This window comes from Panthera pardus, unplaced genomic scaffold (assembly GCF_024362965.1).
Source record: "Panthera pardus isolate Hobbes unplaced genomic scaffold, ASM2436296v1 HiC_scaffold_24, whole genome shotgun sequence".
Classification (NCBI taxonomy): domain Eukaryota; kingdom Metazoa; phylum Chordata; class Mammalia; order Carnivora; family Felidae; genus Panthera; species Panthera pardus.
Window position 1 is genome coordinate 135890113 of NW_026526810.1, and position 22568 is coordinate 135912680.

General features: G+C 48.7%; 1 protein-coding gene across 19 annotated transcripts in view; it reads left to right on the top strand.

Annotated features, from left to right (window-relative positions):
* The window catches only part of WDR20 (WD repeat domain 20), a 65954-nt gene that overhangs the window by 27638 nt on the left and 15748 nt on the right, over positions 1 to 22568 (top strand). For 6 of the 19 annotated variants that reach the window (XR_002083711.2, XM_019462293.2, XM_019462296.2 and 3 more), the window contains exon 2: positions 15054 to 15236. The exons of 4 other annotated variants lie outside the window; for them this stretch is intronic. Coding sequence is in view for 7 of the 15 variants with exons in the window: in XM_019462293.2 (XP_019317838.1) it covers positions 15054 to 15236 (183 nt within the window). In the remaining 8 variants the exon portion in view is untranslated. Of the gene's footprint in view, positions 1 to 6550; positions 6753 to 6777; positions 7038 to 13595; positions 13648 to 14595; positions 14657 to 15053; positions 15237 to 19125; positions 19261 to 22568 lie in introns of those variants that run through there. 9 more of the 19 variants (XR_002083712.2, XR_008417358.1, XM_053889831.1 and 6 more) reach the window with 9 other exon arrangements.

Here is a 22568-nt window from a genome sequence, read left to right on the forward strand (position 1 = left end):
CCACCCAGGCGTCCCTAATAGTTGCACATTTTTAATTATGTATTTGATTACATGAGGTAATGAATGACAAATGGAGTGAAGCAAAAGTGCAGTTGTTGCCAAATGTTAACTTTCGGGTTAGGGTTGATTTCTGCCCTCACTGTGGCACTTCTTAATCAGTTCCAAGCTGGTTGGCCTGCTAACCCACATTTAAAATACACTGCTGTCCCCTTTGAGACTATGCATACGATACTGTCCCTATTGAGCCTACCAGTTTTATTTCAGGCCTCAGAGATTTTAGCTTTTAAGTGCTAAAATATTGCTGAATGCAGAAAAGCAAATTCCACTGAGTTACTCTTTCAGCTATTTCTTCTGGATTGAGGAAAATTTAGGATTGGGTTTTCCTAGAATCTTTAGAAGAGCTTGGGATTGATGATATTTTCTCAGTTCAATTCTTGTGAGAAAGATGGGGACTCAATTATGAATCTACAGTAGGGAAAAAGTTAGGAGATAGACTTAGATTGGATTTCCCAAAGAAGCCTCTGGGAAAAGTTACTTTATTTGCCACTGTAGCAAATTAGGAGCGCACAGTGAGCCCTTCTAACACTGCAGTACTATTCGAAGAGTGAAACAGTAGAACCAGCCATGGCCTGCTTATTTGTCCTCTGAATGATTGGCTCCTTTAAAGACTTTTCCTGTCCTTTCTCATCTCATTGAGTGACATCATTGGTGCCACAGAAACATTAATAACATATTCCAGCGGTCCCAACTGGCGTGAAACTTCTGATTTGCCTGGTTCAAAATATATCATCACCTGTTGGTGATATATCATCCCATTCATGCATTTACTTGGTGTCACAGTAAGATTTCTTTTATGGTGAACTTTACTATTCACAAAGGCACATATTTTTCTGTGACCCTGCGCTAGGCCATGACATGCTTTTAAGCCACTTAAAATAATTTTGAAAGTTTTAGTGGTTTTTTTGGCCTGTGGGTTTTTTTTCCTTTTTCTATTTAAGAAATTACACAAGTAATATATAATTATTGATGAAAAGTTAGAAATTAAGATAGGCAAAAAATTGTCACCTAAATACTACCCCTAACCTTTTAATAACCACGTTTCATAGTTTGATGAGTATCTATTTGAATTGCTTTCTTTGCAACTATACACATACAAATGTATATTCTAAAAGGAATCCTACTTTTTTAATTAGGAAAAATTTCAAACTTACACAAAAGTCGGGAGGATGGTGTAATGAACTTCCGTACACCTGTCTCCCAGCTTTGCCATTTGTCAGCATAGGGCTAGTCTCACTTAATCGATTCTGTTGCCCTTACTGCATTACTTTTTGAAAAATACTCATTTGTTTTTGAGAAAGAGCGAGCAGGGAGGGGCAGAGAGTGGGGAACGGGGGATCAGAAGTGGGCTCTGTGCTGACGGTGGCAAACTCGATGCAGGGCTCGAACTCACAGCCCTTGAGATCATGACCGTAGCCAGTCAGATGCTCCGCTGACTGAGCCACCCAGGCTCCTGCTTTACTGCATTATTTTAAAGCAAATTCCAAGCATCGTGTCTTCTGTATTTTTTCTATGATACGTGGACTGTTCTGAGAAATGAAACTACATTTTCACACGTTAAAAATTTACATTTGAATATAGTCTGTTCTTTGACAGATTCATGAATATTCTTTACGATTTCTTGATTCATAAGGATCTTTTTATTAATTTATTTTTAATTTTTTAATTTGAAGTGATTCTATATTCACAGGAAGTTGCAAGAACCATGCATGGAGGTCTCATGTACCCTTCATCCAGTTTTCCTCAGGGGTAATATTCTGCGTAACTATAGTACATATCAGTATCAGGAAATCGCCGTTGGTGTAGTCCTCAGAGCTCGTTTGGATTTCACCAGTTTCAGATGCACTAGCGTGAGTGTGTGTGTGTGTCTGTGTGTGTGTGGTTGGTTGCTTCTGTGCCGTTGTATCCCATGTGTAGATTCATGTGACCACTACCACAAAAAGATGTTTTTAGTTGGCTTACTCACCTATATTTCCAAACAAGGACCACACATTACATTTAGTATACATACCTCTTAAGTCTCTCTTTTGTAAAAATTACGTTGCTATAATTTCACACTTACAGAAAAGTGACAAGAACAGTGCAAAGAACTCCTATATGCCTGTCACCCAGACTAATTGCTTAAAATTTGCCCATTTGTTTTATCATTTGTATTCTCCCCTCCCTCTCTCCCCCTCCCCCTCTGTGTATGTAAAATATATATCATTTGAGACTGGCTTGTAGACATCGTGTCCATTTCTTTCCCCAGAACAAGAATTGTCACTCACATAACCATAGTACATTTATCAAAATCAGGAATATAACATCGATGCATTCCTCTTATCTAATCAACAGTTCACATTAAAATTTCACCAGTTACGGGGCACCTGGGTGGCTCAGTTGGTTACGCATGTGACTCTTGGTTTCCCCTCAGGTCATGATCTCACGGTTCGTGAGTTTGAGCCACGTATCAGGCTCTGCACTGGCAGCATGGAGCCTGCTTGGGATTCCCCCTTCCCCTCCCCCCCCCATCCCTCCCTCTCTCTCTCTCCCCCCACCCCGCCCCACTTTCTTTCTCTCCCTGCCTCTCTGTCCCTCCCCTGCTCGCATCAATATGCACACTCTCTCTTTCAAAATAAACAAACATTAAATTTTTTTTCACCAGTTACCCTAGTGTTGTTTTTAAAAGAAAAAAATTTTTTTTAAATGTTTGTTTACTTCTGAGAGAGAGAGACACACACAGAGCACAAGCAGGGGAGGGGTAGAGAGAGAGAGGGACACACAGAATCCAAAGCAGGCTCCAGGCTCCGAGCTGTCAGCACGGAGCCTGATGTGGGGCTTGAACCCACAAACCGTGAGATCATGACCTGAGCTGGTCTGGTGCTTAACCGACTGAGCCACCCAGGCGCCCCACCCTAGTGCTGTCTTTTAAAAGTCATTTTTTCCTGGTTGGGGTCCCGTCCAAGTTCACACACAGCAGTTAGTTGCAAACTCTTTAGTCTTGTTTAGTCTGGACCTGTTCCTTACCCTTTTCTTTGTTACCATGATCTTGACATTTTTAAGAGTTCAGTTATTTTGTAGAATCCCTCTCAGTTTGGATTTGTCTGATTGTTTTTTTTTTTTCATGATTAGATTCATGGGCTGCATTTTGGGGAGAAATACCACAGAACTGATGTTGTTGTGCCCATCCCAGGGCAGCATGTCAAGAGGCACATGATGCTGATTTGCCCCAGTATTAGTGGGCAAATTAATGTTAACCTGATTAAAGCTGTATTTACTAAATTAATCTGTTGTAAAGTTCCATTTTTCTCTTTGTAATTGAGAGGTAATTTGTGAGGGGACACTTTGAGACTATGTAAGTATCCTGTTTCTCATTAAACCTTTATCCACTAGTTGTAGCATTCATTGATTTTGGCTGAACCACTTATTATTGTGTTACTATAATAGTTGCAAATGGTGATTTTCAGACTCCATTATTCTTTCCTCCTACGTTTGTCAGGTGTTAGTCTAATATAAGGAAGAGCTTTCTTTTCTCCATTTATTGATATCAGTATAAACTCAGATTCTTACTTTATTCCATGAAAATTCTGTAGTATTATTTTGATGTATTTTTTTTAAAGTAATCTCCAACCAGTGTGGGGTTCGGATCAAGGGTCATGTGCTCTACCGACTCAGCCAGCCGGGTACCCCTCATTTTGATGTTTGAACCGTCCCATCTTTGTGTAATGGTAGCCCCTCTGCCTTGCCCCCTAAGTCTTTTGGGCCCAGCTTTTGTAGTCTTTGATAGCTTTCTTGCCCAGAGGTACAAAAAGATGTTCCAGATTCATTTTTTGCCCCATACCTGGTATCAGGTTCTAGGAGCCTTGGTGACTTTAAGTGGCAAATACTGTTCGAGGCAGAGTCTAGGCACCAGAAGTTGCTATTTGGTCATTGCATCTATACCCTTTTATTGCACACAGCTAGAAAATGCCTTTTTTTTTTTTCTTAAGAAAACACACACGGTTTTCTATTGGTCTTTCCTAGTCAATTTTTTGAAAAGGTTTATTCATTTTTGAGAGAGGGAGAGGGCGAGGGTGAGGGGAGGGGAAGGGGCAGAGAGAGAAGGAGACACAGAATCCGAAGCAGGCTCCGGGCTCTGAGCTGTCAGCACAGAGCCCAACACTGGGCTTGAACTCACAAATTGCGAGATCATGACCTGAGCCGAAGTTGGATGCTTAACTGACTGAGCCACTCGGGTGCCCCTCCTAGTCAAATTTAAGATGAATGATTTTACATTTATACCTCTTATGTGCAGAGTCTCAGCTCCTAATGGCATTCACATAATCAGCTTGCTTCTCCAAGGTATATTCAAAATAACGATGTACTGTTATTACTAACAGTGTGATTACAGTATGAGTATGATTTTAAGATGTCTTTGCAATTTTTTTTGTCTTTAGAATCCTATTTTTTATTGTTTCATTTTTCCACTTAATAAAGCATAGAACATCCTTCTTTGCTAGTAAGTAAATATCTTCATTTTAAATGGCTACATGACATATTTACCAATTTCCTTTTGGGAACACACAAGATGTTGATAATGTTTCAGTGTAAACAGAGTTGAACTAGCTGTGTTTGTACATGTGTTTGCTCATTAAAATTTCTTTTTAATTTAGGAATAGCATAAAGAAAGAAGTGTGTTAAGTGTAAAGCTGTGTTAATTTGTCACAAAGCAGAATCAATCCGAGATTTAAGGAACAGCATTCCTGGCCAACCAGCCCTATGGCCCCTTCCCCACGCTCTTCAAGGGGACCCACTGTTCTCACTTCTAGCATCGCAGATTAGTTTTCCTTATTTTTGAACTTTATATAAATGGAATTATTATATGCTTCATTTATATTTGGCTTCATTTAATATATTTTTTGAGGTTTATCCACATTTGTTCTCAGTGTGTAGCATTCCATGGTTAGCCCGCTCTTTATCTAGCCTCCTATAGATGGACATTTATGTTGGGCCAGTTGGGGGCAGCTACAAATTATGTACTTGAAAGATAGGCTAAGGATGCATTCCTAGGAGCTCAATTTGTGGTTAGAGGAAGGGAGGCATTTGCCACGTGTTGCCAAGTTGCCCTCCTGCATAAAGGCTCTGCCAGCTTATGCTCCTGCAGTGGTGAGGGGAGGCCAGCCTCTCCACGTTCCTGTAGGTGCCAGTTTTGCTGGTCCACGTCTTGAAACTGGCTGCTGTTGCGCTGCTTGGCCAATGGTACATTCCAGGTGCCTGGAGAGGCTTTTTTCTAATCTGGCAGGGAAAAAACCATCAGAAACGTCTGAGTGGCTGTTACTGAGGCGGCCTATGAGAAAGTTACGCCCTCAAAGCTTTGCATTAGCTGGGGAGATGAGACATCCTTGACAAGTGACTGAGCACAAGTGCCGAGCGCGTAGTTCCGGTGATGCTGTAAAACTGTAGATGAAGGAGAGGTTGGAACTTTTCCTGGTGCTGGTATTGAGAGCAGGTCAGCTCTCCCCCGCTCCACTGATCTGAGGCTGCTCCCTTCAGCTGAGCTCTGGCTGATTAGAGACGAAGTCTTTGAATCACAGAGGCCAAATAGAGTATTTCGGCCACGGCTTTTAGCGGCTCATCTCCATGGTGTAAGAGAAGTTTGGTGTTTGTTCGTTCTCTTTAGCTTTCTTGCTTTCTGTTTGGAAACACGGCATCGTACTGGCTCCAGAGTGCCGTCATTTGATATATAATTACTAGAGCACATCGGTGCCAATTAAAAGAAAAATTCGTCTGTTACAGATTCAGTAGCTCATTGTTCCAACTGAGATTGGGTGATTGGAAAAATAGCAGTTTGGGGCTAAAAGCACAGTTCTACGCTCTGGGAAACGTCGGGCAGACCACCACCCTTCCTTGGGCCTCAGTGTCTCAGTAGGATGAGGAAATGGGAGCTGGAGGGTGGCGGGGCCTCTAGACAGTTGGGGATTTCGGGGATTTCTGACTTAGAATGGGAGTTCCTCTGCACATTGCTGCTTAGGTTACAAAGCAACCTGAATCGGAAAATTTAAAAGTCCTCTGGATGCCGTGCCAAGCACCACAAGCTCGTGGATGGCCTCGGTGTTAGGAAGACAGCGCGGCAGTCGTTGAGCAGCACATAGGGAGTCCTCACTGCCTCCGAGTGGCCTGCAGTTGACCGGCGTCGCAACGCTTTTAGGTCCAAGGATTCCCCGCCAAGCCCCTTTAAGGGGAAACTTTAAAAAAAATATATATATATATATAGTGTTTTCTGAGAATTTGAAGTGAGTATCTTTTGCAGAAATAAAACACCTTGCCTTTTCTTCCATTCGAGGTGTTGGCATTCCCTCAGGAATAGGAGTGCATATTTTGTGCATATTTAACAGAAGGGTTTAATAAAAAATAGGTCATTTGTGTATGTCAGCATTTTAATGTGATGAGATCTGGTGTTAGAACGCGGGCAAACTGAATTCAGCTGATGTCGATTCGTGGCTTTTCTCTAACGAAGAAATCCGTGTTCCGTTAGCCTCCGCGGCGGCAGCCATTTGTAGCATCTCCCACCGCGGAGGAGCCTCGACCTGAGCGTGGCGTTCGGCTCGAGAGCTCGGAGAGTTGGCGAAGGTGTGGTAGTTCGGCGGCTTGTTCGGTTCGTCTTTGAGAAATCATCCGAGGGCAGGGGAGTCGGCTTTTGGGTGACAGGCTGCCTTGGGGAAAACGACACGGGATGACAACACACGCTTGTTGTTTCAGCAGGTCCTTGACGGCAGTGCCGGGCCAGGGGAGAAGACGCGCCCAGCAATCCCGTCCTGCTTCCTCCCCGCGGCACCCCTGCCCCGCCCTGCGCCCTGCCGACCTGCTCCGCTGACCTCCCTCCGGAGAGGGGCCTTCCCTGCCCCTGTGGGAAGCGTTTCTCTGGAGACCGGGAAGCCGCGCCACAGATTGTCGCTGTGAAAATTCAGTGAACGTATCTTGTGCGTTTTGCGAGTGGGCGACTCTTCCCGTCCTGGAATGACGTAAGGGTGGTGCCCCTCACCCTTTACGCCTCGTTTGCCTGTATTCTGAGGACGTCCGGCTCACTGGCCTTCCCGGCTCTCTCCCTCCACGTTCTCCGGCCTGGCCGTGGCCGTGGCCGTGGCCGTGGCCGTGCCCACAGGGCAGGTCTGAGGTGGGGGCTCTGGGCGCCCCTTCCAGGGTCGGAGCCCAGCGGAAGCCTGCTAGCAGGTGTCACCCGGCAGTTTGTTTGTTTTTAGTAACGGGAAGGGGGTCGGACGTCACGTGGGCATGTGCTGTTAGAGGAGGAAGGAGGCACGGAAGCTACGAAAGGGAAGGTGCTGTCTTGTTGGGGAAAATTCCGTAGAAAGGAGACCATGCCCTAAACTTGGCTTCTCCTGTTGTCTTTGTCCAGGAAATTTAGGGCAGAAAGAATCCTGTTTTCCTCCTGTATACTTCTTTGAAGGTATTAGTGAACGATGAGGGTTTTCAAAGCCTGTCTGTGGTCGGCAGCAAATCCTCACATATGCACGAGGAGAGACGTGAGTTGAAGAGAGAACTAACTTTTCTCAAGTGCCTTTGAAGTGCCAGGCGCGACTCTAGCCTGTTCCCTCCTGTGAACGCAACAGCCCTGCGGGGTGGATGCGCTGAGAAGGGAGCCCCGGAGTCGGGGCCACACCGATCAAGGCTGGGGTGTCCGATTCCCACCCGGGCGAGTGATGGGGTTGCAGATCTAGGTGCGGCCTCAGACGGTGCCTCGTCAGCTGCCCGTCGGCGCCCCCGTGGCGCAGGAGCACAGGGGCTGGACTCCGCCTCGTCTTGACTGCAGATTCTGTTTGCCTCCTTATAAAATGCAGGGGCAGGAGTCCCCGGCACACAGATGCGTAAGGAGGGCCAAAAGAACCGATGCGCAGAGGTGCTTTGTAAGCCGGACAGTGACGTACCGATATTTGCTCACGGAGATTATTTTCTTTCACAGACGGGCACCCAAGAAGGCGTTAGTTGTTGGTTGGGAGTTTGGTCAGCAGCAGACCACACATTTGCTTTTTTTTTTTTTTTTTTTTTTAACCCCCCCCCCCCAAGTGTTTGTTTATTTTTGAGAGAGACCGGGCATGCAGGGGAGGGGCAGAGAGAGGAGGGGACAGAGAATCCAAAGCAGGCTCTGTGCTGACAGCAGAGAGCCCAGTGTGGGGCTCGAACCTGTAAATCGTGAGACCGTGACCTGAGCCAAAGTCGGATGCTCAACCGACTGAGCCACCCAGGCACCCCCACATATTTGCTTTTATGTACTTCTGGCTGTGGAAGTTTTTCCTTCCGCTTTTAGAATTGTTTCATTTCTGCAATAAATATTAATGATACCGTTTACATGCCACGCCCTCTATTAGGTGTTGGAGATAAGAGCGGTGAAGGAGGCAGATAAGTTTCTGTCCTTTTTGAAACACTGAAACTGTACAGATGATTGACATTTTCCTCCTCTTGGGAGAAGAGATCCCAAACCTGGTTGACTTCTTACTGCCCCGATACATATTTTAAGTCCGCGTTAGATAACTCTTTTTTTTTTAAATTTTTTTTCTTTTAACGTTGATTTATTTTTGAGACAGAGAGAGACAGAGCATGAACGGGGGAGGGTCACAGAGAGAGGGAGACACAGAATCGGAAACAGGCTCCAGGCTCTGAGCTGTCAGCACAGAGCCCGACGCGGGGCTCGAACCCACGGACCGTGAGATCATGACCTGAGCCGAAGTCGGACGCTTAACCGACCGAGCCACCCAGGCGCCCTAGGTAACTCTTTAAGTACCACTCAATTATGCAGATATTTTGGGTGTAGCTGTTGAGCTGAAGAAACCATGAGAAAGGTGGACTGGGTGGGGGTTTTGCACGATCAGCCTTTGTTTCTGCTTCCGGGCAGGGGGGCAGTGAGGACGTTTGAAAATCACTGTGGTGTTTCTGTCAGAGCCCGGGGTATTTTCCACTGTGGGGAAGAGCGCTTTGGTTAAAGAGTACTTTGAGCTTTATTCACAAAGTGAATCTACCTCAGTTCTGAGTGGCTGGAGTTGCATTTATCCGCACCTGGGACTCGGAGGGCTCCGCCACTTCCCCACGTTTCGTCCAGGATGCCCAGCTAGGTGTGGTCCCAGCCGCAGACCCCTGGAGACCCCAAGCCCAGCCCCCCCCCCCCCCCCCCCCCCACCCCCCAGGAAAACTGGAACAGTCTTTGTAATCTGGCTTGTTTTGGATCCCAGGTCTTGAGATAGGACTCCAAATGTTCCTTCTTTCCAAGTAGGTGATCCTTTGTGGCCCTGGGAAGCTGTCCCTTGTTCATCTCTGGTTCCTGTTTTGGTTGTCTGAGATGCGGTCAAGAGGAATGATCATAGAAAGCATGGTGTCAGTTCTCTTCTGACTTTTAAATGGCGTAACGGAGACCTTTGTGTCACCGGGGCTGCTCCGGCTCTTTTCGACCAATTCATTTGGGCCTCCGGTGACTCAGCAGCCTCCTGACTGTTTTTGCTTTTAAAAGGAGCTGGACTTAATGCATTTGACATTACAGCCGATGAATGTGGCCCGCTGTAGTGACGGCGGTCGGGGAAGGTCAGGCGAAAGCGTGCTCCCCAGCGGTGAGATGAGGAGGTCAGGACATTGGGGCCGCCGTGAGCAGGATTGTATGGACGCCGTGCATGGGGAAGGTATTCTGAGCGAGGGAAGGGGTGTGAGGAAAGGCCAGAAGGTGTAAAGAGGACAGGCAGCGTGTGAACAAGTACCTCTGGAGGGCGTGGGGGTGATGAGGCCACGGCAGCGAGGCCCGTGGGTGCCAGGCCAAGGGGTTTAGGCAGCGCCGGGGCAGGGCCACGGAGGTTTGAAATGGGAGGGCGACCGAAGGCTTCACGAAGACGAATCTGGCGTAGCGTGTGGGATGAGTCGGGGGTGCAGAAATGGGTGGAGGGTCTCTCTTCTGGCGAGTTCTGTGGGACTGGTTCTCCCTGAGGTGGTTCTCAGATGGGGAGGGAGAATATAAGATGTAGGAAAATTAAAGCCCCGCCTTGATTAGCAACACTGTCGCCTCCCGTGTATAATAACATTCTGACGTGCACTTTTCACAACCGGTCTTTCGGAGATATTTTCCATACCACATACAATGCTTCTGGGCGCTCAGGAGGGTCAGGTAGCAGGTTGCCGTGAAGGGGGCTCCGCGCAGGCCCACCATCCCTTCTCGGAGTTGCTCTAAGGGCTGGGCCAGGGTGCGGGACCCCGACAGTGGCGAGTAGGCCCGCTGAGCCTGTGGGGGCTCTCCTTTTGCGGGGCGTTCCCCAGCAGGCCGGGCGGGGCGTCTGGGGTGCAGATGTGAGCTGGAATAAAAGGGCTGCTTCTGCGGACCTTTGTGATACTGGAAAGGGAAGCGTGACATTTTAGCGTGTACTTCTTGATCGAGGATTTTGATGACCAGCTCGTGTCTGTAGTAGGAATTCTTCAGCCATCATTTAAAACTTTCCTGTTGAGAATGAGACACTGACAAATTATTTGTAATCAATGACTCCTTACGCAGAAACGAATGAGCATGGGTAGGATTCAATCTTACCCCCTGAAAAAAGTGAAATCGTTGCACTTTTATGCAGGTAGTAGACACTGAGCATTTGTGACAGACGGGATGCTCTGCTGGGGCTGAGTAACCAAATGTGATCTAATTCTTAAAATCGGTAAGATTTTTTAACTATGTTGCACTGTAAGTTCATGTTTAAGAATTCAGGTAACTGGCAGTAATTAGGATGCAGATACATTAAAAACATCTCAAGTGTCGATAACTTATCTGTGCAGAAGTCGCCAGAAAGCTGCAACATAAAAGCTGATTTTGTGGAATAATACAGTGGTAACTACTTAATAAAGAAGCTCTCCTTAAGGGAGTTTTTATTATAATTTTTATTGTAATTGTAATTTTATTGTAATCAATGATAATGGACATGAAACAATACTGTAATAGTGTAAGCGATTAAATACTAAATTCTGTGGAACAAATGAAGTACTTGAGAGTTCGGAGGAAGGAGCCAACCCAAAGAATGGGAGTTGGGAAGAAGCCTGTTGGAGGTGGGGGGCTTGGGCCACTGGGTGAAATTCCCCAGCTGCAACCAGTGGGGCGGCCCTCCCGAAGCCAAGAGAGAGGGGCCGTGAGCCTGCAGCACCCTCGGGACCTGCCCCACCAGGCCCTGGGGCCGCAGTATTCCTGCAGCAGTTCCTGCCCCCCTCCCCCGGAGGGGTGGCTGAGACTACAGATGTGATGTGAGGCTGCCGGGGCCCAGGAAGTGTTCCGCAGGCGGAAGTCGTGTCTGGCCTTCCACACTCTGGTGTGATGGAAGGTGAGAAGCTCCTGAAGGGTCTGACCAGAGAGGGGGGACCTGACAGGGGCAGATTCATAGGGCGGCTAGCGGCTGAGTTGTGTGCGCATGCTCTGTGCCTCAGATCCCTTGTCAGGGGGCTTTCTTCTTGGAGAGGAAGGGAGCACCTTGCCCCAGGCCTCCTGGCTGCCCAGAGGGGAGGCAAGGTTTCGACATAGGCCTGCCTGGCTCCAGAGTCCGGGTTCTTTCTCCTTCTGCCAGACTGCGTCTGCCAGGGAAGCCACCTGTCAGGGACTGATGACCCGGTGCAGAAGAGGTGTGGCCGACTCAGGTAGTTACTGCCACTACTAAAAAGGTGTGTGAGCTCACCGCCCTCCCCCGCCCCACCATCCCCAAAGAAGAGGGGAAGAGGAGGAAGAAGAAATAGGCCACCAGTAAGCACATCAGTGGGAAAAGGGAACTTGAGGATTGGCTGAAGAAGGAGGACAAGACGAGTCCCAGATGGTGGCACGGTTTGAACGAAGGCAGGTTCCGGTAACCTGACTTTCCTCGCTCTGGGGTTGGGCTCCAGAGGGTCAGGCCCCAGTGGCGGATCCTTATGGGGTGGGTACAGGCCCCAGCGGTCACTTGAGGCTCCACGGTAATCCCTGCTTGCGGTAGGCGCCATGTTGCCTGGCGGGTTGTGCTGTTCTGGTTCTAGTACGACGGGTGCCGTGGGGGGTGGGGACGGGGAGTGACCTCAGGTAAGAGGTGTTCCGACTGCTTCTTGGGCCTACGTCTACTTTTGTGCCTTCTAGAACAGTGCCTTTCACCAGTGTTGAAGGACCAATTTTAAAATTTCCAATCCATTGGAACTGATACTTTTCTAAAATTAAAAACAAAATTACTGGAAAACAAAACTGAAAAAGATGTGCAGAGTATAAATTCTAATTTTTTTATTAGAGTCGACAGATACAAAATTACCCCGATTGCCAAAAAAAGTTTCTAAATGTTTTTTTGAAAAAAAATTGTTTTTAATGTTTATTTTTGAATTTTTTAATGTTTATTTATTTTTGAAAGACAGAAAGAGACAGAACATGAGCAGGGGAGGGGCAGAGAGAGAGCAAGACACAGAATCCGAAGCAGGCTCCAGGCTCTGAGCCGTCAGCACAGAGCCCGACGCGGGGCTCGAAACTCACGAACTGTGAGATCATGACCTGAGCCGAAGTCGGATGCTCAACCGAGTGAGCCACCCCGGTGCCCCTAAATGTTATTCTTAATTTCTGTGCTCAATCTTGACTGCAGACCAGTAAACTGTTCACAAACTGGTACACTTTGAAAGCAGTGATCTAGGAAGAAAATTGTTAAGCAAATTAGTAAATAAGATGTTTGGGGAGTATTTACACCATTTAAGAGTAGAAGTCTTTCAGTTGGCATTTAAAATACTTGAGGCGTTTGTGCACTTATGATCTAATTCCAGATGACATCTTTTCAGTAGAGTTCCTTGGTGGGAGGCAGGGATGTAAAATAAATCTCCCAAGAACTGAGGCTGATGTGGTTACTGTGAGGGATCTGTAATACGGGTAATTCTATACTAGTGATGATACTTGGACCATCCAATCCAGAGCTTTCACTTCCTCTGTTGTCCCTGAGAGCCAGTGTGTGTTCTTTTGGTCATGTATGAGCATTAAACATTAGTATGTTTTCTCTGTCAGTTTTTGGCTTGCCTTTGAACTGATTTTTATAGTTTTGGGCATAATTTTAGATATATTCTTGAAGGGGGAAGTTCCCAAAGCAAGCTCTAAAAAAAAAAAAAAAAAAAAAAAAAAAAAAATTCTCAAAGAGTTATACCTGCTGATACAGAGATCATGTAACAACTTAATTGTTCCTATTTCAGATTTGTTTTTTGTCACTGGCTGCCAGTGTTTTTTCACTTTCTGTTTTGGGCACTTCTGACGTTTGCTGATACCCCTTTCCTCTGAAATGATTTGCTGTGGTCCCTTAGCCTAGCTGCTTTCTCCCTGACTTTAGGGTCCAGCCCGGGGGCGGCTTCCCACAGGCACCCTGTCCCTGTCTGGGGGGGTGGTGGCTTTCTCGGCTTCTGCAGCCCTCGGCCCTCTGCTGAGCGCGGCCGCCAGCCCACCTCCACGCTGACTCCCAGCCCCGCCGGCCCCTTTTCCTCCTTGCTGCAAAGTCAGATCTTCCTTGTGTTTTGTGTCTTTATGTTACACTTTTCAGGGCTCTTTCATGTATATATTCTCTTATTTCATCCTCCAGACAATCCCATGAGGTTGGTAGAACAGAGATTCTCATCTCCGTTTTAACTGAGGTGAGGCTGGGAGAGTGTCCGCATGGTGTGTATCTTCGTTCCTTTGCCCTGTGCTCTTAGAGTTCCTGTTCCACTCGGTCCAGACTTCCCGATGTTGGGGTTTCGAGTTTGCTCAAAGATGTCTATAATTTTGAGGTCCTCCTTTCTACTCAGTATTTATGTATGTTATTTGAAAAAATGAAACATTAGACTACTCAGCACAATGGCACAGGCCCCTTTGGAAGAAAGAAATCTTTAGAACGTAACGCAGGGGTTGGTCAGCAGACAGCCGGGGCCATGGCCCCAGAGCAGTGCCCAGGGCTGGAGTGGTCGTGTCAGAGGACACGCTCAGCAACCTAGTTGTCTGTGCCTGTGACTTTCAACTAAGACTGGAGGGTGGTGTCCTTTATTTCCACAATATCAGCGTATTAGATGGCATGGAGCATTTCTCGTGAAGGAAAAAAGTCGTACTTTTAGGGATTGAGGGGGAGGTGCAATGAAAAATCACTTTTGGTCCAAGTCAGAAGTCATTTGCTTCTGACTTTGGGGTGTGTTGGGTGTGTGTTCCTCCCATGTCCTTTATGGTCAAACAGACCAGGGTTCTACATCTAGCCACTTAGGTAGGTAGGTATGGTGACCGTGGCTGAGTTATGAACCTCCCTAAGCTTGTTTTCTCATCTGTAAAATGGGGCGATATTCTCTGCTCTGAATGATCATCGTAAGGGTAAAAGGCGATGTGTGTCGTGCACCTTGAGTGTGGGCTCAATAAATGAAAGGTACCCAAAAGCTGATACAGAAGAGGGACCGTGACCCAGTAAGAAGGCTCTTGCTTATAATTGGCTGCAGCAGTGATTCTCAAATCTGAGTGGGCATCGGAATCACCTGGAAGGCTTGCTGGGCCCACCCCTCTAGTTTCTGATTCATTTGGTCTGGGGTGGGGCTTGAGAATTTGCATTTCTGAGTTTCCAGGTGATGCTGCTGCTGCCACCGCTGGCCTGGGGACCACACTTTGAGAACCCCTGGGCTACAGGTAACTCACCAATGAGCGTTTAGATGCTGTAGATCTATTTGCAAGCTGAGTTTTTATGTGGTTAGAGGTACTCTGTTAGAAAATGCTCGGAATGAATGCATTTGACAAATCTGAATTTAGCATCTCAAGGATTTTCCCTCCTGAAGTCCAGGAGTCTTTGTTAAAGAGATTTGAAGAAGAATGAGTTGTGAAAGTAATAGTTGTAAAGAGTCTAACGCTATCAAATTGGCTAATGTATGTGAAAGTGCTTTTACAAAATGCTGAAAACTGAAAAAAATTTTTTAAATACCTTTGTTTTTAAGATTGAACATCATAATAGAGTATAAGATAGTGTAACTGTTAGATTTCTCATCTCAATGTGCTGTTTACCGTATGTATTTTTCTCTTTCTCCTCCAGGCTGCTGACTTGAGTAAACCAATAGATAAAAGGATATACAAAGGAACACAGCCTACTTGTCATGACTTCAACCACCTAACAGCCACAGCAGAAAGTGTCTCTCTCCTAGTGGGCTTTTCCGCAGGCCAAGTCCAGCTTATAGATCCAATCAAAAAAGAAACTAGCAAACTATTTAATGAGGAAGTAAGTAGCACCCTGTCTTAGCCGTTAAGAATCCCTTTAAGAATTTACACATTCTTACCAAGGGCAGTGGGCCTTCGTTTCCACATTGGGCCAAGCCCATTTCTCACTCTTTCAGCCGTCCTACCTAGTGTTACCCTTTCAAATGTGGTGAATTAACTCGTTGACTTCTACCTGTTCTTCCTCGGGATAACGGTTTTACGCGTTTTTTTAATGGAGCGTGCTCAGGTGTCTAGAGCAGGTGCTTTGAAACTCTTTCATAATGGGGGCAGGGACGAAGCTGATACTTGGTGTTTTATCATTTAAACAAGAAAATACAGAACTCCAGACCTTGTTCACATCACCAGAAAATTTCATGCAGATCAAAGAACCTGATAATAATTCCTTAGGCTGCTTAAATTGTAGCCCAGCCTTTTGTGTCTGTGTTTGACACGTGTTTGGCTAAGGAGTAGTTGTTTTTCTCTTGAAAATATTTGCTGTAAAATCACCTTTGACATAGTTTGAAGTCCTGGCACTTAAAATTGGATCACATGACACAGCTTTTGCCAGTGTTACAGCATGTGCTGGGTTTCTAGTATCTCCAGTTGTGCTCTGGAAGGAGCCGTGTGTTCAGGAACATGTCAGAACTGTTAAACATGGCGGATAGAAGTTGCCAGATAGATTCTGTTTGTTAAAGCTACCGGAGTGGCTTTTTGGCCCCAAGAGTTGCCATTGCAGATTCGATGTTCTTCAGCGTGACTCTCCCGGCAAATGGAAAAGATACAGTGGGCTTGCTGACGTAGAAGCCCCGGGGCCGCAGCGTTAACTTGTCCCCTCAACCCTGATGTGCAAGGGTCGGGTCACCTGGGATCCCTCAGGAAGGACAGGTGGTTTTGCACTGTTGCCCGGTTTTGCTGTCATTAACTTGGAACAGAAGTGCATTATGGATTCTGGTTTCTAAGAAATAATTCTTTGTGGGCAGGAATATTCAATGTGACGCAAAGTTGCAGTTAAAATTCGGATTCTTTTGTAGTTGTCGCGGCATGCCGCTGTCCACCCCTGCCGGTCCCCATCCACCGTCTCTGTCTGGCGTTGCCAGTGGACTCGGTGAGGTCTTGTGAACCACGCCGTCTCCGCTTCTAGCTGCCTCGGAGTTGACTGGAGACGGAACTTGCCATATGGACCGACAAAACTATAGAAGAACAATATTTAATCCGATTCTCCGTTTTTAAAAGTCTTAAGTAGAAAATTGTTTTATTTACCTACGTCTTTTATTAATAGTATCTGGGGAAGTGATCTCTTACTAGCCGAATGGTTTTGTTGTTGTTGTTTTATTTTTTGTTCTGTTTTTTTTTGGTGGCCATTGGCGGGGAGCAGCCGGCCTTCTCTGCACCTGCCACCAGAAACTGAATTTGGTTTGTGTCTGGGTGGGGGACACAAGGGGGAGAGATTACAGCCACCTAAAGGGCTGTTGGTAAACGAGGTCGGGGGATGCTCTGGCTGAGGATGGCACAGGATGCCACTGAGAGAACAAGAAGGGCTTGTGTGTCATCACGGGGGAGGTGGGAGGCTCAGGGCCCTGAGGGCATCGGCCGCATCCGTCCCCTGCTCTGGACAGCGGAGGGATCGCAGGCTAGGAAGCAGCTCCTCACGCAGCGATCGAAGCCTCAGTTTTCCCCTACTGGTCTTCTGTTTCATGTGAAAAATGGCTGTTGAGAATGCTTGGGCTGTGTGTGCGTAAATGCCAACTTGGCGTTTATAGCTTGAGGCTGAGATTTGATTGGCTTTCACAGTAAGGAAGTTCTTTGGCTGTGCGGATACCATTCTCATCAGGTTTCGGTCAGGACGTGTAAGAGCAGGGTCGTCAGAGGCGTGTCCTCTCAGAGGCCATGGTGTAAGATTTAGAGGTTTGGGGGCGGCTCACGTTTGTCCTCTGCGCGGTCAGTCAGGTAGCTGCTGCCCTTTACAGACAAGGACAATCCAAGAGAAGGTAAGCGAGTTGTCCCAGGCAGGCAGCGAGTTGACGCTAGAGTTGGAACTGGAAATCACTTCCACGAGGGCTCCCTGGTCACACACTGTAAGCCCCACCGCGTGTGGTTGCCAGACAGGCAAACCCTTGTGCTCCTAGGAGCTGCCAGTTTAGTGAGGTGGACAGACAGGGTACTGGGACGTGTGCCAAGGGATATGTGTTAACCGTATTCTTTAGCGTGTATCAAGTATCCTGAGATAAGGCAAAAGTTAAGTTCGATGGAGGAAGTCTAGAAGACTTCCAGAAGGTGACACTTCTTCTGGGTCTTGAAAGAGGCATAGGAATTGGGAAAGTGTGAGAGAGGCCTTCACAGCTGGAGAAAACAGCTTGGTGTGCCGAGGAGTGCTGGGTGACCAGGCGTGACCAACTCAGCACGAGGGCCTCAGAGAGTCGGAGCCAACAGAGAAATCGGAACCAGATGGTCAAAGTCCTGACACGCCGAGAAATGTGGATCTGACGCTGGAGGCTGTAGGGGTAGCTTCGGGCTTTTAATCAAGGGAGTGCCCGTGTCAAATGTGTCCTTTAGAACACCTGCCAGCACTCGGGTTGGGTTGGGGAGAACGAGGGTAGCGCGGCCAGCGGGAGGCCGGGACCCGTTCCGGTGCGAGCTGGGGTTTTTGAACGAGAGCGGTGGCCATGTGCCGTCCCGTCGGCAGACCTGGGTTACTTACCGCGTGCCCACTCCGGGCCTGCCCTACGGCCACCCCTCACGCACACATAGCTCAAGTGCTGACGTGTGATGACGTGTGGGGAGGCAGAGGCCTGAGAGAGGCCGGAGGAGGGAGAGGAGCCGGAGACCGCTGTAAATGGGGCGGGGGAGAGCATCTCGGGTGGGAGGTGCTGTGCTCTAGGTACAGAACTGGAGACAGAGCGTCCCCGCGGGAGGCAGGGCAGGTGGGGGCCCTGGCGGAGGAAAGAGACTGGGCACAGGAGAGCCGCTCCCAGGGTGCCCGGGGAGGGCGAGCCCCCAGGGCTGTGCCACGTAGGCCGGGGCCCAGGTGTGCTCCCGGCTGGGGCGCACGAGCCCACGGAGTGAAGCAGGGGCACAGGGCCGGCAGGGGGTGGGGGGCGGGTTGGAAGATTACCGAGGCTGCTGCTTGGAGCCCGACTTCCGAGGCGGGAGCACGGGGAGGGGTCTGGCTGTCACCCGTATGCCGGGTAAGCTTGGGAAGGAGCAGGTTTGGGGGAGCGGAGGCCCAGTCTGTACTTAATAAGCTTCAAAGGCCTGTAGGTGTTAGATACGTGGGCCTGGGGCCCAAAACTAGAGGCAGAAATTTGGGAGTTGGGCTTGTAAATAGCCCTCACGTGCCTGAGATTAGATGAAAGTTCTGTGGTGAAGGCGTAGTGAGAGTGAAGAGTGCCAGGGACTGTGTCCTCCCAGACCCTGGCCCCCGTCACGCTGCCTCCAGAGGAGTGCTTTCAGCCGTCGGTGTGTTTCCCTACAACTTGGGGTTGGCCCGGCGGCCGGGAACACGGAGCCTGGAGACTCACTGTTGACCTCACCTCTCCTCACCGGGAGGACGGGAAGGACAGACCCCCCCCTGGAGGTGTGGTGAGGGCAAGATGATTCGCAAAGGGCTCAGAGAGGGAGCCCTTGGTGGGCGCTCAGTAGACTCTGCAGGTAGAGGGGAGCCCCGGGAGCACCTTCCGCCCAGGGTTGGAAGAGGGGCCTCTGGGGAGGTGAGATACCAGCAGTTTCAAAGGCGGAAAGAGTCCCTTTCCAGGACCACCCAGGCAGAGGATGAGCGTGTGTGCGGCGGAGCAGCTTATCACGCTGGTCCCGCGTGCGGCTCACCAGTGTTTCGCGCGGCTGCCCGTCGCACGTACGTGTACTCACGCGCACACCGCGGTACTGACGATTCCACCTTCGCCTCCTTCCCACAGGTTCCCGGCACACGAAAATATCACACATGTTTGGACGGGTAGATGGATGGATGGAATGGAGTTAGAGTCTAGAAATCCACCCGACATTAAAAGTAGATGAAAATTTCTATCTAGGAATCAAGTATATCTTAAAAGGTGACTCCCCCCTCCCCCCATTCACTCAAAAAATGACAAATACTGTAAATGTTTGCTTATCGAGGTGCAGAGACGACAGGAGGTATCACCTGTAATTCCCAGCACACGTTGTCAACCTCATCGTCTTTGTAGTGTTTATTGTTTTCATGAGGTGAGACTGTTAGATTCACACCTTCCATCATCAGAGATGTCCGTGACCGCCTCCTCCCAGTCTGGCCAGTTGATCAGAGAGGCGAGCCCTCCTCCCTTCACCCCGCCAGTGTCCCTGTCCCGCCACAGGGCCCGGCCTCCATACCTGTTCAGCCCAGAAGAGAGGGAGCGCCGGTCCTTTTCAGCCACCCTGGGGGAGCGGTGTCTGCAGGTGTCTGCTTCTCCAGTCTCTCCGCGGCTCCTGGGTTTCTCTTTGTGGCGCTGTGTGCGCGCTAAGCCTGTGGGCCTCTGCTGGGCGTACGGGGCACATCCGCTGAGCTCCCAGACCGCGGAGTGTGCCTTCCCCACACAGGCTCCTGGGGAGCAGAGCCCCCCACTCTGCCACCCCGGGAGCATTCAGCCTCTCGTGAAGCCCCTGGAAGGGCTGGGGGTTCGCTTTTTACTGCTAGTGGTTATGGTATCACTTTGTGTGTGATGATGAACTCAGACTTGTTTGTCTTTCTAGAAATTCTCATCATTTCAGGGGTGTATCCAGAGAGTAGTAACTTCAGAGGATCTTCAAGTATGTTTTGATCGTCGGGTAAGATGTGTGAGACGTAAAACCCCACCCGTGCTTGTCATCGTGGCTTCTGTCGTTGCTGACATGTAGTGAGACCCTTTTGTCTTCACTTTGCTCCCTCTCATGCAAGGCGAGGGCCGTCACACTGGGTGGGTCCGTGCTCCTGTGGCCTTTAGGCGCGGTCCAACTGAAGGGCCCACTGGAGGCGAGGCCACGTCTTCTCTCTCGTTGGGACACCCAGCATCCCCGGGAGGGTGGAGCCGGGCCGAGCCTTGCAGCCATCTGTCCACTTTGGGGACAAAAGAGTGGTTGTGGGTATGTTGGTCGCTTTGTTTTTGTTGTTGCTTTTTTTAATCAGAGGAAGGAAATGAGCGCATAACGATCGATCAGCTCCTTAAAGCTTTCACATAGATAAAATGACATCTGATCACCTTTTAGGTGGCTTTGAAATACCCTTTCCTCATGCTTCCTGAGGGAAGCAGCTCTCCTTAAATGCATTTACATCAGCAAAGCCCTTAGTCGCCAGTTTTCCTTGTGGCTACATTATGGCTTTTCCAGCAGCTGCTGTGGTTTTTGAATTGTTTGCTTTAGTATTTTTGTTATAAATGAATATCTGCATTCTAAAATTCACACCCATTGCCCCCCAAATAATTTTCTCCTGCTTGTCATGTTGATAGTAGTAGAAAAAAAAGATAACTAAGTGCTTTTAGCAATGATACCTTGTGTGGTTACAGATTTATTTTTATTCGTGCTTCCTTTTAACTAGTTTATCATAGTTAGAAAATCTAGTCTGTTAATGGCATTAGCGATGCTAGTTTTGGTGTTTGAGTTTTACTGGATTCATATCAGAAAAGGGACGGTTTCCTCGGAATTCAGGTGGGGATTGTGCAGGGCTGCTGGCGAACACTGGGGAGAGGTGAGGGTGTGGGAGCCCACTTCTGTGGCACACATAGACAGCCTGTGGATCTGCAGATTTTGTGTTTGGTCTTTTATTGAAGCAGAAATTGGCCTGGAGTGTTCTAGAATTTGACTCTTTAATGGAAACCCAGCGGCCGGTCCAGGTGACCTACCAGAGACTGTCTGAGTCTCCCTGCCGCCTCCCTGCCCTCGGCCCCCTCCCCGAACACCTGCCCCGCTCCATCCTCCCTCTGCTGGTGTGCTGGAATGGGGCTCACACTCTCCTCCACTCCTTTTCCTCTGCCACTTGTCAGTGTCCCCTGGGCTTCTCCTCTGCAGTCTGGGAGCAGGGGGGCTTTCCTCTGGATCCCGCCTAATCCTCTCCCTGGTCCCTCAGACTCAGAACTCCCCGTGTTCTCTAAGGAAGCCTCCCTGCTCCTGCTCTGCCTGCGTGGGCCCTGCTGGAGTCACGGCCTCCTTCCGAGCCTCCCTTCCTGGTGTGTAGATAGAGCCAACCTCAGAGACTTTGTCACATGATGGAAGAACATTGTGGTTCTGCTGAGCCCCTGGCCTGGGGCAGCCACTCAGCACCAACCCCTTCCTCTCCGATTTCCTTCATTTCTCTGATTTTCCTTCTGCTTTTGTCCTGCAGAAGTGGGTTTTTTGCAGAGCGTCACCCTCTCCTCTTCCTCCGTGCTTGGGGATCCTTCCTTGGGGATCCTGGGATGCCACAGATGCGGCTCTGCCTGTTCTCAGCTGCTTTCCTGGTCTTCCTTGCCCACTGGATGGGGACACTTTGATTTCTCCCAGCGTGACCCCAATCCCATCCTTCTTTTTGTGGCCCAGTCGCTCAGGCTCCAAGCCCAGCAGCAGTCATACCCGCTTCTCCCCGTACCTCCTGCTGCCTCCAGCCTAGTCCATTGTTAAACAGCCCATCTTGCCATGCTGCCACCATCCAGTTCAAGACCTTTTTGTCCACACACAGTTGTCACAGCCTCCTAACTGGTTTCTCTCTCCTGCGCGCCCCCCCCCCCCCCCGTCTTCCATGCTGTGCCTTCTGCCAGGGACAGTGGGACAGTTTCTCTTTATCCTATCGCTTTCCTCTTCAGAAGCCTTCACTTCCTCGCTGTCTTGCAGCCTCAATGTCAGTAGAAACACATTGTGAGCCACAGATTCAATCTTCTATTTTCTAGTAGCACGTTAAATAAGTTAAAAATAGGTGAAATTCGGATTTTATTTTCTCTGTATAGTCCAAATATTATTTCAACATTATGCAATATGAAATTACGAATGAGATAGTTTCCATAGTTTTTCAAGTTTTCAGAACCCAGTGTCTATTTTACACACATAGCACATCTCACTTCAGACACACTTCAAGCTCTCAGGGCTTTAAGGTCATGGCCCAAAGCCCCTTAGCCTGAGACTTCACCATCCTGAGCCCTGGTTCCAGCTGCAGACCTCATTCCCTGCAGCTCAGGGCTCCAGCCAAAACAGGTGCCACTCATGTCCCCAGACTGACCCGGACTGCTCCGTCCCGAGCCGCTCTCCATGTGGTCCTTCTTGCCCCAACTGTGCTCAGGAACTCTTCAGAAGGGCCCGGCTTCTACTGAGGGGTTTCCTCCCTGTGCGTGTCCAGATCAGGGCCCCATCGATACTGGAGAATCCAACAGGGTAGTCCCGTTCCTTAACATGGAGCGCTAAA